Consider the following 16,872-nt stretch of genomic DNA (forward strand, 5'->3'; position numbering starts at 1 on the left):
TTCTTAACATGGCATGCATCACACAAACTTTTCTCCCAGCAGCAAGGGCTATCAAAAAGAATGTCTTCATTAGAAGCCTTCAAGGGGGCAGTTTGTCTGAAAAGTCCTTTGAGCGTAACCAATCCAAAACTTTTGCTATCTCACACTTTACCTCGAGAGAAAGAGAGAGAGGGAGCAGATATAATGAAAAAGGACTAAGGGGCTTATCTTTAACAGGTTCAGATGAGGTAATGCCAAAGCCAACAGACAAGGGTTCCTGAAGAGCACTTTTGTATGAGGCATCAACATTAGTAGTCTGGTTTTATCATGAAACATTATGCATCAAGTCACTGCATGCATGTTCCCCAGATTTCAGGCTATAAAAGTGTCCGAGAAAATCCAGACATGTAAATTTCAAAACCCACCATTATCAAACAGGGATACTGTCATAAAGTTGAGGTGATTTAGATTCACTTGCTACCTCGCTAATGCGGGAAATGGCGAATAGTTTGAAAGAAGAAAGAAATAAAACTACAATACTATTAGAGAGTATTGCTACATTTTTTTCATTGTGATGGATTTCTTTGCCCTCTGTGATGTGACTGAACCATTACAAATCCCTACCAAATGAAAATTACCCTTGTTAACAGTCCATGACCCCTGATGATGCTCAATTTCAGTGATAAATGCAAGGAGTCACAGATTTGATATAAAGCTACTTGCTTTATGACATGAATAATAAGCCATATACTTATTCAGTAGTAGATCATTAATAAAAGAGTACAGTAAGGCATACAAGTCAGCGACAAAATACAAGACTTCTTTTTTTTCATACTATTCGCCATTTCCCTGCATTAGCGAGGTAGCGTTAAGAACAAAGGACTGGGCCTTTGAGGGAATATCCTCACCTGGCCCCCTTCTCTGTTCCCTCTTTTGGGGAAAAAAAAGAAAACGAGAGGGGAGGCTTTCCAGCCCCCCATTCCCTTCCCTTTTAGTCGCCTTCTACAACACGCAGGGAATACGTGGGAAGTATTCTTTCTCCCCTATCCCCAGGGATAAAATACAAGACACAAACTCTAATTACATAAATGCATTCCAAATTTCATAAAATACTTGATAAAATCTATAAAACTCTCATAATTTATATCTGCATAAATACATTAAGTTTTAGAACGGGCCCATTTAAGCATCTCTGGAGGATTGTTAGTTACCATAAAATGATGTTTAATTCTAGTTTCATCATCCTAAAGCCAACATCACTGCTTACTTTAACAATGAAAAATTGAGGCAATTCAAAAGTAAATGGTACTTCAAAGGCTCTCTTAAAATAAATTTTCTGTTATCTAACATAAGCTGGGTTGAAAACATGTTTTTGCCTTTGAAGTATGTAAGAAAAATGACCAGAGCACCAAAATCCATAAAGCAATGGTGCCTGAATGCATGTATATGAGCTCAAGTACAATACTTCCTGAATTATGTGTGTTGAACATGATGAGAAAAGAGGGGGCAAATAAATCTTAAATCAATATCATATATGATCACAGTCAGTAAGCTTTCAGCAACTAGCAATGTAAATTGGTAAAGAAGTAATTTCATTCCACTGGCTTGGGTTCTGTCTTCAAACTTGTGATTCTGCTTGTGATGACATTTTGAAAAGGTTTACACAGTGCTCATAAAAACCTTGTCTGCCTCCCCATACATTTTCAAAGGCAATGTCACAATTCCAATTTATTAATCTCATCTCTCCTGTGGCCTTGATTACCATCTGGAGACATCTGGGCATAGACCTAGCAATGTTCCTACAATATTCTAGGTCCATGTTTTGGGTCAACAGGATCTTGATCTAAATCAGGCGAGGCACTGATGAGGTGCTGCAGGGAGCAGCCACTTGATCGTTCGTTCTGATCACCCTATGTGCCTAGAAACATCATGTTTCCCCACACTTTCTTGCTTCTTGCTTCCAGGCAAGAATTAAAGCTTTCTCCACCTTAAAAAGGTAAAATCCAACCATTTTGAAGCACACATGGAGCACATATAGTGCTCAAAAGCAACATTCCCAAAATTAAGTGGCAGCCTGGAAGAGTAAAGAAAGATCACTCCCCTCAAAATAGCATGAGGCGGGTTGGTGTTCAAACCTTAGAAATACTAAGTGTCAGCAATCAGATGTATGATGATTTCACCCTGACAGCATCATGTGCTTGTACCTACAATAAGCCTCAGACTTGTATCGCCTTCGAAAATATATGGGGGGCAGATAAAGTTTTTTTGCAGATACTGTGTCTTTGCAGCTTGAGTGTCAGGTACAGAATATACAATTATATATCTTAGATTAAGCAATGTCACTACCCAAAAATATATATATATATATTTTTTTAATACTATTAGCCATTTCCCGCATTTGCGAGGAAGCGTTTAGAACAGAGGACTGAGCCTTTGAGGGGATATCCTCACTAGGCCCCCTTCTCTGTTCCTTCTTTTGGAAAATTAAAAACGAGAAGGAAAGATATATATACATACACACCAAACTGTTCCACATACCTGCACCTAATCTGTTTGCTGGATTCCTTTTAAAAAGTGCCCGGAGGAGAGACTGTGCCTCTGGACTCAGGTACGGTGGCATCCCTAACTTAGCTTTAAGAATTAATGTCATAGTTTCTTTCCTGTTTGCACCTTGGAAGGGTAATGCTCCTGTCAACATCTCAAACTGAAAATAAATGTTAACAGTAAGAGAAATCAGTTCAACAAGAGCACTTTAATAAAAATAAGCATGTCAAAGGCTTGTCATAAATACCGAAGTCTTTAAACTTTTCTATAACACCTATTACAAGTTTCCTCATCACTTACTACTTTAGGCAAAATGGAAATAAAGATAATACTCTCTTGAGATTCTACTCTGTATAAACACATCAAACTCCCAGGTTTGTTACTTATTCAGCAATAACATAACTTTATCCCTTGAAGGTTAACTTTATATTCAAATGAGTAAAGAAAGCATACAGATTCCCGATGAGGTTTAGAAAGACATAACATTAATCAAGACATACAAGACTTTAGGCACACAATTCAAAATCACCTCAGACAAAGAGACAACAGGTACATTTAAAAGCGTAAATCATTAGACAAAAAAATATATCTAGCTATGCTCTTTCCTCACTGGGAGGTGCTTTCCACATTCAAGTGAGACACTTCATCTTATCTTGATCTTGAAACAGTAATGTACCTTAAAACATAACAACAAAATTACAATATTCAATCTATCCCACAAGTTGTGAACTGAGTTTGAGGGCATCAGCTTCTCCTTTATACCTTATCCATTTCTGGAACCTCTAAACAAATCAGGTTCCTGATGAACTCTTTTAACGTTAAAATAATTTTCATATGGCTGTTTCTTTTTTCTGTCACCTCCACTCTCTCTCATATTACCTACTTTTCACTGCACATATAGTAATAACATGCCAAAGTTCACGCTCAGTGAAATAAGGCAAATGTAGAATCTTCTTCATCATTTGATACTGATTTCATTCACCTGTATTTACTTCATATCTTACATCATTTAAAACAATGGCATGAAGGGTCTTCATGACGATTTAGCTATGAAACATGAAGATGAAATACCATCTCCTTACACTAAAAACAAAATAAAAATGCATGAAGACTGAAAACTACTAAAGAAAGTATACAGGAGAAAAGTAGAAGTCACAAAGTATCTAGGACGAGATTTTGATGAACCTGAGCAAGAGCTCCGTGTTCACCGAATATCTTGCTTAACTTGTTATGCTGTTTTCTTTTGATGCTATACTTGTTTTGTATTCATTAATACTTGGTTGAGCTAATACTTTACTCAACCCTGTCTAATTTTCTTTTGAAGGTTTCATTGCTTATTCCAGAGGTGTTTCATAAATTACTGCTATATTGTTTTCATCTAGACTAATGATTCTTACAGGCTTTGTCCCCAGGAGCATCATCAGTTATGCCACCATACTCTTTGTTTTTTGAACAAAATACCTAGAATTTCATTATGCCTTAGCACTAAGTTTTCTCTAAGGATGGAACAAGAAAATTAAAAGCAAAGGAGACATGAAGAAATAACAATAGGTTTTAGCACACTTTGAAGGGTAGCATGGAAATTGAATACATGAGGCAAATTACCAAGTTCTCCTTTCCCTTCATAATCGTACAAATATTTTTCAGACTGGCACTCACTATATCATTCCTACTAGTTCAAAACTTCCTATTTCTGACCACCAAATCAAGTCACACATAACACTAGTAAAATATGCTTTCAAGTAACTGATCATTTCTCCATTCATAATGCTCTCCTGTGTCATGTTCCTGTCCTATTTTTTCATGTAACTATGCAAGAAAACATGGTTCAAAGGTAGCTTGAAATTTCATTCTTCGATGAAATGAGAATGACAAGTACTACAACAGGCACCTAAAGTAAATAAAATAGAAAAAAAAAATATGACATAATCCAGAAACTTTTACTTTTCAAATTTACCGACCAACAAACAATCTGCCTATTACGGTATTTTCCAATAAATCATTCCAGTTATTACATTTAAAACAACCATTACAGGAATACTTTAATGCTATTTTTACTTGAGTAATTACATCTACATAACCATTGTTAAAGCTGCATATTCTACAATAAATTCCTCTGTACTTGTCCCTAATTTCAATTGTAACCTTATCATTGTGGAATTACCAACATGATATTCATTTATGCATTCTTTCCACCTTCTTCTTGCATACATAGCTATGCTTCCTTTGTTTTATCTTTCTTCCATCTAATGTTCCTCACCATCTGATCAGATAATCATCCCTCTCATTTATTCTAAGACAGCTTCATTCAGTTTGATTAATTCCCATCAAAACATATCACTGTTATTACATTTCTCAAATATTTTTTTCTGACCTCTATTCAAGCCCTTTATATGATTGTATAAAAGACAAATCTTTACCATATTCTGCCATATACATACATCAGGTCTTACTGCTGTCTCCTAAGTGTCAGAGTGTGTTAAAAAAATTACTGAGCACAGTGACTTAGCAACAGAGAAAAAAGATTTTAAATCTGTACAATACTTCTTAAACAAGACGATGCAATTTCCTGAATAAGAAAATAATTTACAATTATATGTTTCCCCTCATTATAGAGGGGAATACTGCAATATATATACTTCTTACTGAAATAAGAGACGAAAAATGCCATATCTAGGTTATTTTCCTGTTTCCCAAAAAACATGTCACAGATTTTAAAAATTTTCTAGATAAAAAATCTACATTAACTATATTCATTGTAATATTCTACATGCTTTATTCCTAGCAATAGTGAACTGGTTACCTTCTAAATTTATTTAAATGAAGCAGGTATATAAACAGCATGCTATCTATCCTTCATATACTGCATACTTGCATTTCAACATCCACTCCTCTCACTCAACAATATAATTTTATATCTTGAAATCTCTTCCAATTAACAACACAATGACAAGTTATGATTAAATGAAAATACTTCTATTACCCTTCAACAGGAACAAATATGCAGAGGAAATCTCACATCGTTCAAAATCAATGATTTTCAGGATGAAAGAAAAAGTTGTCTTTTAAGCTGAGAGAGAGAGAGAGAGATCTGTTTAAGTAAACTCTTCAACAAAGCATTAGTCAAGCTCACCAAAAGAACACCAAATGACCACCAGTCGGCAGCTGTGGTATGCCCTCTGCGGTTAACCACCTCTGGTGCCATGTATTCTACAGTGCCGCAAAAACTGTAGGCTTTCTGGTCATCTAGTGCTTCCTTACATAGCCCAAAGTCTGTGAGGGATATGTGGCCATCTGCATCTAAGAGAATGCTGCAAGATGAGGAAAGAATCATATCTGATACATAACAGTGATTTCATAAAGATATAGCATGCGAAGCAAAAGCTATGACTATAAGAAAAATACATGAAATCCAAAGTCATTATTAATACAATATTTTTTTTAGCACTAAACCATACTATTATACATGTATGTCTAAAAATAACAAAATGGCTTACTTTTCAGGTTTAAGGTCTCTGTAGATAACACCAACAGAATGAAGATGATCTAGTGCTAATGCTAATTCTGCTAAATAAAACTTAACATCCTCTTCTGTGAACATGATCTGAAAAAAAAATACTGAAATAGAGGAACATCTTGCACCAGACATGGATAAAAAGGATTGAATAAGGACACAAAGAAAAACTCAGTGAATCTGGCAATATACTCATATTGACAAGTAATGGTAGATGATTCTGCACGGGGTACCATAGTACGACCAATACTTTAAAGAATGCAACTCCATTTCTAATCATTTTCATGCCACTCAGCAATATAAACTACTTATCCTTGGAACTCCACAAGATTAGTCTTCAAGAGATTAAGTCTACTTAATAGTAAATGTACTAAAAGTTTAACGCTCTTTCTCTACCATATATTGTTACAGAAAATAAGAGTATCAATACAACAAATAGAATGCAATAAGGATGAATCATTTAGAGAAACAAAATATAATTGTTTATGAATGAAGAGAAAAAAGTAAGTCAATGCATCCACAAAGATAGGGGTATGAGGTACCACAATAGGAACATCAATCAAAATCATATGACTTAGAATAACAAAGGTACTGAATTTTCTTCAGAGTTGCATATTTCATTCACACAATTGTAAGACATCTTCAACAACCACATGGTCAGTTAACAAACAGATTAAATGTAGTATTGTATCATGAAAAGGAAAATAAGCTAGTTACATCCATTATGTTGTCAAATGAGAATTCTTTGTAAACTAGCTTTTTTCATTTCCATAAATACATATCATGACAAAAATTTGAGAACCACATTTATGATTCACAAAATTTCATGCTTCATTAAGGCTTATCAGACTCCAGTTCTGAGGTTGCACTTCCAACTATTGTATGCATTCTTCAAATGGAAAGGTTGGCAAAAAGCAGCCATCCTTACAATAATACAAGATCATTTCTAAATTCTTAGATTTTCTACCAAATGCTAACCCTGTGTCACACTAGCCTCTAAGTTTATGGTTTCATTATCAAGTACAATGTACAAATGAATTCAAAGGTCTTCCTAAACCTATGTATCAGCAGCAAATAACACTTCTTTATGAACACACCTTGATCAAGTTTTTCTACCACTTAACACCTAAATCCTGCAGTGTTGGAAAAAAAAATAAAAGGGAAGACAAGATGATGCAATACGAAAACTGATATCCTGATTACTGGAGAAATATGTTTTCTTTTAGTTAAAGCTATAATTCTCTACAGAGCAGTTATGAGTTGTCAAACTGTCAACCCAGGATAGGGTAATGGTACTTTTTTGATAAGAGCTAATCAATTCACACAAAGCTACATAGTTTTAGGAAGAAAATCAGTGACTTGTAACTATATGAAGGTAATCCATTTTACCAGTTTATATATAGAGCAAATCTATTTAATGGATGAAGATTTACAGGATCAAATATGGAGATAATCATGATATCTACATCCAAATGATGAAAAAGGAGACAATGAGATTGTGTAATGAAATATCATTTAGCTCCTCTTTGCAAATAAGCAAAAGAGCTCTTTTTCAAGAAATGAAAAGGTATCATAATCATGACTGTAAAATCAACATATTTGCACAAGCTAGAAAAAAAGTATTTCACTCATAAATTTGCCTTTTCTAACATTTATATAAAAAATGGAGACTAATCTGCCTACTCCATGGCTATTACAACTAATATGCCTTCCACAGAAAGATGTAAGAAGCAAATCAGTTTGTTCTCTGAAAAATCGTATCTACTTCCAGCAAAGGCTTAAATTCCGATAACCATTTCCAAAGACACATCTTACAAGATAACTGACAATACAACAATAAGGATGATGCCATTCAATAATGTGACTGTAAAATCTTTTTTGTCCCTCAAAATAATTCAACAAAATTCTTGCCACAAAAAAAAAAACAGCAAAGGTGTTCCTCTTTTGTATGTTAATGAGGAAGTACTTAAACACATGAACAACTTTCATGAAATCAACTTTTAGAGGGAAAACTAAATCATTTTAAACATTGCCCAAAGTTGGCCCTAATTTTTGCTAATACCTAATTTTCAATATTTTTTCCAAATGACTGTATAATTTTCTTTATGCTCTTATTAATATCTAAAACAAATTACGTAATACTACACATAAACTTAGATTTCCTCAGGAAAACATTATAACATATGGCTGCAAGACGTTGGCAGCGTCTGTCAAGGTGCACATGCTCAGAGTGCTCTCTGTGTTCTAGGGCCTTGCAGGTGATGGTGTGGAGGCTAAGAGATGTAGGTATTTACTTTCATCTTCATATGATAAAGCAAGTTCTGCCAAGACACAAACAGAACTAGTACTAGGCTGAGATTCATCACTGCCTTGTTTGGACAGACCTGTCACAGCTGGATGGAGGAGGAGGAACTCCTGAACTTATGGACTCCTGGGAGAATACTAGGTTTGGATCACTGTCATGTGCCACCTGTACAGCACAGGGAATATAACAACTGATTCCTTCCAGCACCTGCATCATATAATCAATCATCTCCACCTTATTTTTCTAAGGTACTGTATGGTAGCTTTTTTAATTATTCTCAGGAGAAATTCCAGTTGATTCACTAGCACTTTTTTCACCATGCAGTGATACACAGTGCACTGATGATCCAACAAACATGTAGTTAAACATGAACAACTATACAAAAGCTACCACAGCCAAGTATGAACACAAACTGATACTAGGGATATGTGTGTGAGCAAACAGTGGCACCCACTATCTATCATCATGCAGGATATTTGAATGAGTGTTAACTAACTTATAAGACTATTTGTTTACTTTAAAACTGGGATAAAAATTCACTGACTTTAGAATTGCAAATAAAAAATGGCTAACACTGGATATCAGAGTCTCCTAACCATATCTGACAAAGTTCATATCATGAGAACAACAGATTAATTATGGCAAATTTGGCTGTTCTTTTGAAAATTGTCTAGAGCTCCATGAACAGAAAGGTAGAAGTAGTAACAGGGAGATGAGCAAATAGGTATATGGAAAATCCAAAAGATAGAACAGCTTTCTTTTGTAGGTGCCTTAAATAGTAGCCCTCTTAATAGAATAAATGTGACATGGATTCCAGCTCATACTCTTGAGGCTTCTCAAAAAATTTTCATAAAGAGTGAAACAAAATGCAGTTATTTCTTACAGCTGTACAACTCAATACAGTACACTGGTTTCTGTGGAATAGTAGAAATAATAACTGGCAATCTGGATAATATATTCTCTAAATATTGCACATTATAAGAAAAATCACACCTACACACAACATCCAATTAAAGGTTCTGTTGAACCAATCACGATGAACATGTGATCTCCAGTCAAGTTTGGAGCTGAGACATGGAAAGATATATCAAAAACAGAAGGAACTAAATTATTTTTCTATTAATCATATGTACTTTATAGGATTTAATTTCTGTCATGCATATATATATATCACAAGAATTCATGAAAAGATGACAAAATGAAGCAGCTATGAACTATCAATACATTACCATGTATATGCAAGTATTCATTCCATACAATATATAATACACATATTTTGTTAACCAAAGCAATGTATGTTGCTTTATACTAATATTTACTTGGGCCTGAAGTCCAAAGAAACTCCCGTCCTTGTTGCACAAGACTCCTCCTAAAAGCTGAATGACATCAAAAAAGAAAGACAATGACTTTTAAGGCATGTTAGAAATGCAAATAGCAAGAGCCACTGAACTTTCTATGTTATATCTAACTGATGTTATATTTTTGCAATAAAATCCTGTTGAAAGCCGATGACAGTCTACTAAGGTATATATGCCATGAAGTATATCATTTACTGTGGATCTCCTATCTAAAAATGAGATTCAAACCAAAGCTTGTTCCAAGCAGTCCTTACTTATGATCATTCATGAGAGAGGAGGGAAGAAGTGGTCCTTTATAGTTTCAAGCTCACAAGTTCGATGTGATTTTGCATTACCAATTTTTTGTAGGTATCATCAAATATTCTATATCATCTATCATCATGAAGATCTTCCCTGGTGGCCAAATTTACTTTGGTTTGAACTCTACCATGAGACCATCCTTTGCACATACAGAGGTATATAATAACTTCCCATCCCTGTGTGATAACAGAAATGAATGGCATTGGCTCAAATATGGATACACCCAAACCAGGTGTTCATCCTACCCTTGGGGCTGGTCAATAAATGAGTAGCACCAGTCAGCCTAAACCCATACCTAGTGTTCATCCTACACTCAGGGCTGGTCAATAAATGGGCACCTAGCCTTGGCTGAGATGTGTTTATGTGTGTATACACACAAATATGAATAAGAACTTTGTACTTACAAGCAACATTAGGAGAAGAGGCCATATAAGTGTAAAACTCTCGTTTTAAAAAAGTTATCACACACAGGTGAAATGCAAAGAATAAACAGTGTGCTGGTAAATATACCTGCGATCAAGTATATGGATAATGATCTATTCATTATTTACTAACATATCAGACCAAAACTGGATTATGTGTTTCAAGTCCAGTAACTGAACCTGAAGAAGCACAAAGATCTGATTAAAAAGGTCCAGATAAGAGCAACCAAGAGGGAACATGAATTTAGAAAAATAAGCTACAGAGAGAGGCTTTGGGCTACAAAGCTATTTACTATGGAGGAAAGATGAGAAAGGGGTGACCTGCTAACAGACTACAAAGTCCTAAATCAGCTGGACAACCTTGATATTGAGCAATGCTTCTTGAGATGTAGTACTAGAGTGACCAGGGGACATGACAAGAACTTGTTAGAATGAGCATAGAAATCTAGAGATATTCCCTGTAGAGATTAATAGAAAAATAAAAAAAAAATCATACATGACAGCTTTTGAGAGGATATGAGTGAATGATGCCATTTCTTCATCTGTTTCTGACATTAGCCTGCTCACGTGGGAAATAGTGAATGAGCATTATAGAAAGAAAAAAGAATCAATAAAAGTAAAAGGGAAAACTCAATAAATCACTGATAGTTACTGTTAAATAAACATTTATATTTGCCATATTGCATGAATTCGGCTTGTTGTGCATTTTTTGATATTTGCTGACTCATACATCTTCGTCTATTCTGTCATCATCAGAGGATGACTGATACACAAAGAACTTTGCTGAGTGTTAACGGTTCAATATCCAATGGATCGTTATCAGCATAATCGCTCCAAAGACTAGTACAAATTAGCCACTAATTGATATGGGGCATACATCAGTGGCTGCAGCTTCACCCAACGTGGTAAATGGGTAACTGAGACACCAGGACTCTTCCCCAGAGCTAGGTTTAGTTGCTTGTGAATCAAGTCACTTCTACATACCAATAAAGTGCATCTTTTATTTCAGATGACATTGGGAAAAGGCAACTCATAAAAGTACAGCTACAGTCCCCACAAGGTAAGACATTCTACTATATGGGAAGCTATTACTCAAGGATTTTTTTTCCTTATGATATTTACGGTTGTTTGTGATATAAGGCACCTCAGTGATAAAGCATCCCTTCATATCTAAGTGAGCAGGAAAAGGCAACTCATACAAGCACAGATTGGGTCTCCCTACCATAAAACATACTGGTACAGCTTGAACCCTTTTTGGATTAAAATAAACTTATGTACGTTGAAAACATCATGGTCAAACTCTGACCATTCTCAACATCATGGTCAAACCTTGACTATTCTAATGTACATGTCACCATTTCAATTATGGCAAAGAGAAGAGTGTGGAAGATGAAATACTAACCATAACTTAAAAGTACAATATACAATGTTTTTAAAAATATGTAGACAACAGTAAAATTACACAACTAGAAAATAAAATGCATTCCAAGACAAAATACTAACTTAAAATTAAGTATATAATCACACAGTACCTGTGTATATTTTAAATCATATATGTAACAAACTGCAAAAGTAAGACTGTCAATTGGATATTAGTCAATACCTATCATTTTCAAGTGATTACATGTATTTTCATTCATGTGTCTTTTATATCACTCTGCTAAGATAAAAATGAATTGAATCCTAAAATACACCTTTTTATTTCTGCTTCAAGAATCAGCATATCCTAAATACAACATCCAGGATATACTGGAAAGGACTTTACCAGAAATATCTGCTATCCACCAGCAACAGACATTTGTGATCTACATACATACTCACAAAAACATGATTTCAGGAGAAAATCAGCACTAGAAACTTCTACGTATCCATCTGCTTTCCAGGTTTTTTCTATTCCTGTATGGCTCTTTTGTTTTCAGATGTAGGAATACATCTTAATCTCTACACAATGAGAAATGAACAATAAAAGAGTAAATTTAGCCATGTAAAGATCACAGTAAGTTGCTGTGCCATGTACCATCAGTTTTGTTAATAACAGTGGACAGTGTTACTTGTCTTTTATCGTGAATTCTTTATTACTTTATATATTGAAGGAAAGATGCTGATTCTACATTTATTCTATATGTATATAATATCTAGATGTAACTCAAAGAGTCTATGTATATATTAAGACATTAACTCACTGAATAAAATCTATATACTATATACATATAGGCAAAAGTAAAAAAAATTTCACCATGGCAGCAACATTTATTCAAACTGTGTGATACCCCCCTTTCTCATGCCTGGAGGGCAACTGAACATTATATTATCCTGTGAAGGAATTCAGCACCCATATGTGCCTTCTAAACCTTTACCTAGAACTAAGCTCTGGAATTATTGCAGGAAATTTCAATTTGTATGTATGGGCTAGAGATGTTATCAAGACATTGCATATGGATGGTGTCTTTCTTCGTCTATTTCCTCCTGGTGCTATCTTGCTGATGTAGTGAATGCAAGAGTTTTGGAGGGGCAAGTATGCAGTCTGTTGTAGATGAGAGGGCTTGGGAAGTGAGTCAGTTGTTGTTCGCTGATGATATAGCGCTGGTGGCTGATTCAGGTGAGAAACTGCAGAAATTGATGACTGAGTTTGGTAAAAGTGTGTGAAAGAAGAAAGCTGAGAGTAAATGTGAATAAGAGTAAGGTTATTAGGTACAATAGGGTTGAGGGACAAGTCAATTGGGAGGTAAAAAACAAGTCAATTGGGAAGTAAGTTTAAATGGAGAAAAACTGGAGATAGTGAAGCGTTTTAGATATCTGGGAGTGGATTTGGCAATGGATGGAACCATGGAAGCGGAAGTGAGTCACGGGGTGGGGGAGGGGGCAAAAGTTTAGGGAGCTTTGAAAAATGTGTGGAAGGCAAGAACATTATCTCGGAATGCAAAAATGGGTATGTTTGAAGGAATAGTGGTTCCAACAATGTTATATGGTTGTGAGGCGTGGGCTATAGATAGGGTTGTGTGGAGGAGGGTGAATGTGTTGGAAATGAGAAGTGGTGTGAGGTGGTTTGATCGAGTAAGCAATGAAAGGGTAAGAGAGATTTGACAATAAAAAGTGTGATTGAGAGAGGAGAAGAGGGTGTATTGAAAGGTTTGGTCACATGGAGAGAATGAGTGAGGAAAGATTGACAAAGAGGATATATGTGTCAGAGGTGGAGGGAACGAGGAGAAGTGGAAGACCAAATTGGAGGTGGTAGGATGGAGTGAAAAAGATTTTGAGCGATTGGGGCCTGTATATGCAGGAGGGTGAAAAGCGTGCAAGGAATAGAGTGCATTGGAACGATGTGGTATACCAGGGTTGATGTACTGTCAATGGATTGAACCAGGGCATGTGAAGCGTCTGGGGTAAACCATGGAAGGTTTTGCAGGGCCTGGATGTGGAAAGGGAGCTGTGGTTTCGGTACATTATACATGACAGCTAGAGACAGTGTGAATGAATGTGGCCTTTGTTGTCTTTTCCTAGTGCTCCCTTGCGTGTGCGGGGGGAGGGGGTGTGATTTCATGTGTGGTGGGGTGGCAATGGGAATGAATAAAGGCAGCAAGTATGAATTATGTACATGTGTATATATGTATATGCCTATGTATGTATATATATATGTATACACTGAAATGTATAGGTATGTATATGTGTGTGTGTGGACATGTATGTATATACATGTGTATGTGTGTGGGTTGGGCCATTCTCTTGTCTGTTTCCTTGTGCTACCTCGTTAACACAAGAGACAGCGACAAAGTATAATAAATATATGAAATAAATAAAAATATATATGCTGATAACTACGAGGAAAAGGAAACACCATAAGATCCCAAGTGCAAATTACTACAATACAAGGTTTACCTCCACAATAAATTCTTAACAGGGCAACAGCATTATCTTCTTGTGAATTTTCATTAAGTGATACCACTTTACAGCATCCTCTGGCAAGTAACAACCATAATTTGCCATTAGCGTATTTTTGTGTTTTCTAATAAATGTTTCTGCAAGTCATTCCTGAACAAACATCTTGAATTCTGGTGTACCAACTAGCATTTCAGTTTATACACGACTTTTAAGTGACAAAGAAGTTAATCTATCTCAGTAACAAAAAAGAGATGGGACAGTGTTGGAGATATACCCCATTTCAAAGTTCAAAGTTGCATATCTAAGCTCATTCTTTATGGAGGCACTTTATTCACTACTGAAATAAAACAAGTCTTGATATCTTAAAGCTCCCTTTTTAAACCAATGTTTTAAGTACTAACAAGGAACTGCAGGTAGAAGGTCAAAAGTTCACAGTCTTTGAGACCAAACAAAACAGACAGCTTTGGATCTTTATAGTCTGAAAATATTATAACCTTAACAACTATTTCATATACCTTATGAGAGTGCTAAATGTTGTTAATCTGTAATATATATATGTGTGTGACACAAAAAACATTTAATAAACATTAACAGAAATAATTCACTGAAAACCTATGCTGAAAGTTGGTGGTAATCTTGAATGTATTGGATAATGGAATTTCGTAGTTTCAGTTTTAGATACAGATTTTTGATAAGCTATAAGCATCATCAAAATAATCATTTCCGTCTAGAGAAAATAATACTGATACAACAATGTAACGGTTCTCATGTCTTGTAGTTCAGTCCCATATTCAAGTATATCCTTTAAAGTCTAGTAGTATATTCCTTTATACTACTACTTCTACTACTAAAACTACTACTATTACTACTAATAATAATATCAAACTGTCAATACATGGGCAATTCTGAGTTGATTCAATAAAAAATGGAGCACTTTCATTACCTCTTTTGATAGTCTTGTGAAGAGATCTCCGCCCCGCAGGAAATCTAAGATGAGGTAGAGTTTTCCCTCTGTCTGGAAGGCATAGTGCAACTTCACCACAAAGGGATGATTAACATCAGCTAGAATATCACGCTCCATCTTGGTCCGTAATCTGTCACGCACTGCAAATCAGAAACTCATTATCTTCAATGAAGATTCCCTAGAATCTAAAAAATTTATGCAAAAGCAAGAAGTAAGTTATTAAGTATATATACATATATTTTGAGCAATCAGGGCCTGAACATACAGGAAGGTGAATTCGTGCAAAGACCAGAGTGATATGGAACGATGTGGTATACTGGGGTCGACATGCTGTCAATGGATTGAACCAGGGCATGTGAAGTGTCTCATAAACCATGGGATAAACCATGTGGAAAGGGAGCTGTGGTTTCAGTGCATTACATATGACAGCTAGACTGAGTGTGAATGAATGTGGCCTCTGTTGTCTTTTCCTAGCACTACCCTGTGCATGCACAGGGGGAGAGGGGTGCCACTTCACATGTGGCGGGGTGGCGCCGGAAATGGATGAAGGCAGCAAGTGGATATGTACATGTGTTTATATGTAAATGTCTGTGTATGTATATGTTTGTATACAATGAAATGTATAGGTATGTATATGTGCATGTGTGGGCATTTATGTATATACATGTGTATGTGGGTGGGTTGGGCCATTCTTTCATCTCTTTCCTTGCGCTACCTCGCTAACACAGGAGACAGCGACTAAGTATAATAATAAATATATATATATATATATGGATTGCGCAAAAGATGCTTGTGGCATGAGAAGAGTGGGAGGTGGGCTGTTTAGAAAGGGTAGTGAGTGGTGGGATGAAGAAGTAAGAGTATTAGTGAAAGAGAAGAGAGAGGCATTTGGACGATTTTTGCAGGGAAAAAATGCAATTGAGTGGGAGAAGTATAAAAGAAAGAGACAGGAGGTCAAGAGAAAGGTGCAAGAGGTGAAAAAAAGGGCAAATGAGAGTTGGGGTGAGAGACTATCAGTAAATTTTAGGGAAAATAAAAAGATGTTCTGGAAGGAGGTAAATAGGGTGCGTAAGACAAGGGAGCAAATGGGAACTTCAGTGAAGGGCGTAAATGGGGAGGTGATAACAAGTAGCGGTGATGTGAGAAGGAGATGGAATGAGTATTTTGAAGGTTTGTTGAATGTGTCTGATGATAGAGTGGCAGATATAGGGTGTTTTGGTCGAGGTGGTGTGCAAAGTGAGAGGGTTAGGGAAAATGATTTGGTAAACAGAGAAGAGGTAGTAAAAGCTTTGCGGAAGATGAAAGCCGGCAAGGCAGCAGGTTTGGATGGTATTGCAGTGGAATTTATTAAGAAAGGGGGTGACTGTATTGTTGACTGGTTGGTAAGGTTATTTAATGTATGTATGACTCATGGTGAGGTGCCTGAGGATTGGCGGAATGCGTGCATAGTGCCATTGTACAAAGGCAAAGGGGATAAGAGTGAGTGCTCAAATTACAGAGGTATAAGTTTGTTGAGTATTCCTGGTAAATTATATGGGAGGGTATTGATTGAGAGGGTGAAGGCATGTACAGAGCATCAGATTGGGGAAGAGCAGTGCGGTTTCAGA

General features: G+C 35.9%; 1 protein-coding gene across 7 annotated transcripts in view; it reads right to left on the reverse strand.

Annotated features, from left to right (window-relative positions):
• Positions 1-16,872, reverse strand: part of S6kII (Ribosomal protein S6 kinase II) — a 590,862-nt gene that overhangs the window by 101,092 nt on the left and 472,898 nt on the right. For all 7 annotated transcript variants that reach the window (XM_071675707.1, XM_071675706.1, XM_071675709.1 and 4 more), the window contains 4 exons: positions 15,245-15,405; positions 6,021-6,127; positions 5,657-5,834; positions 2,518-2,683 (listed from right to left, as the gene is read on the reverse strand). In XM_071675707.1, the coding sequence (XP_071531808.1) occupies positions 2,518-2,683; positions 5,657-5,834; positions 6,021-6,127; positions 15,245-15,405 (612 nt within the window). The remainder of the gene's footprint in view (positions 1-2,517; positions 2,684-5,656; positions 5,835-6,020; positions 6,128-15,244; positions 15,406-16,872) is intronic.

Source organism: Panulirus ornatus, chromosome 21, assembly GCF_036320965.1.
Source record: "Panulirus ornatus isolate Po-2019 chromosome 21, ASM3632096v1, whole genome shotgun sequence".
In the NCBI taxonomy this organism is placed as follows: Eukaryota; Metazoa; Arthropoda; class Malacostraca; order Decapoda; family Palinuridae; genus Panulirus; species Panulirus ornatus.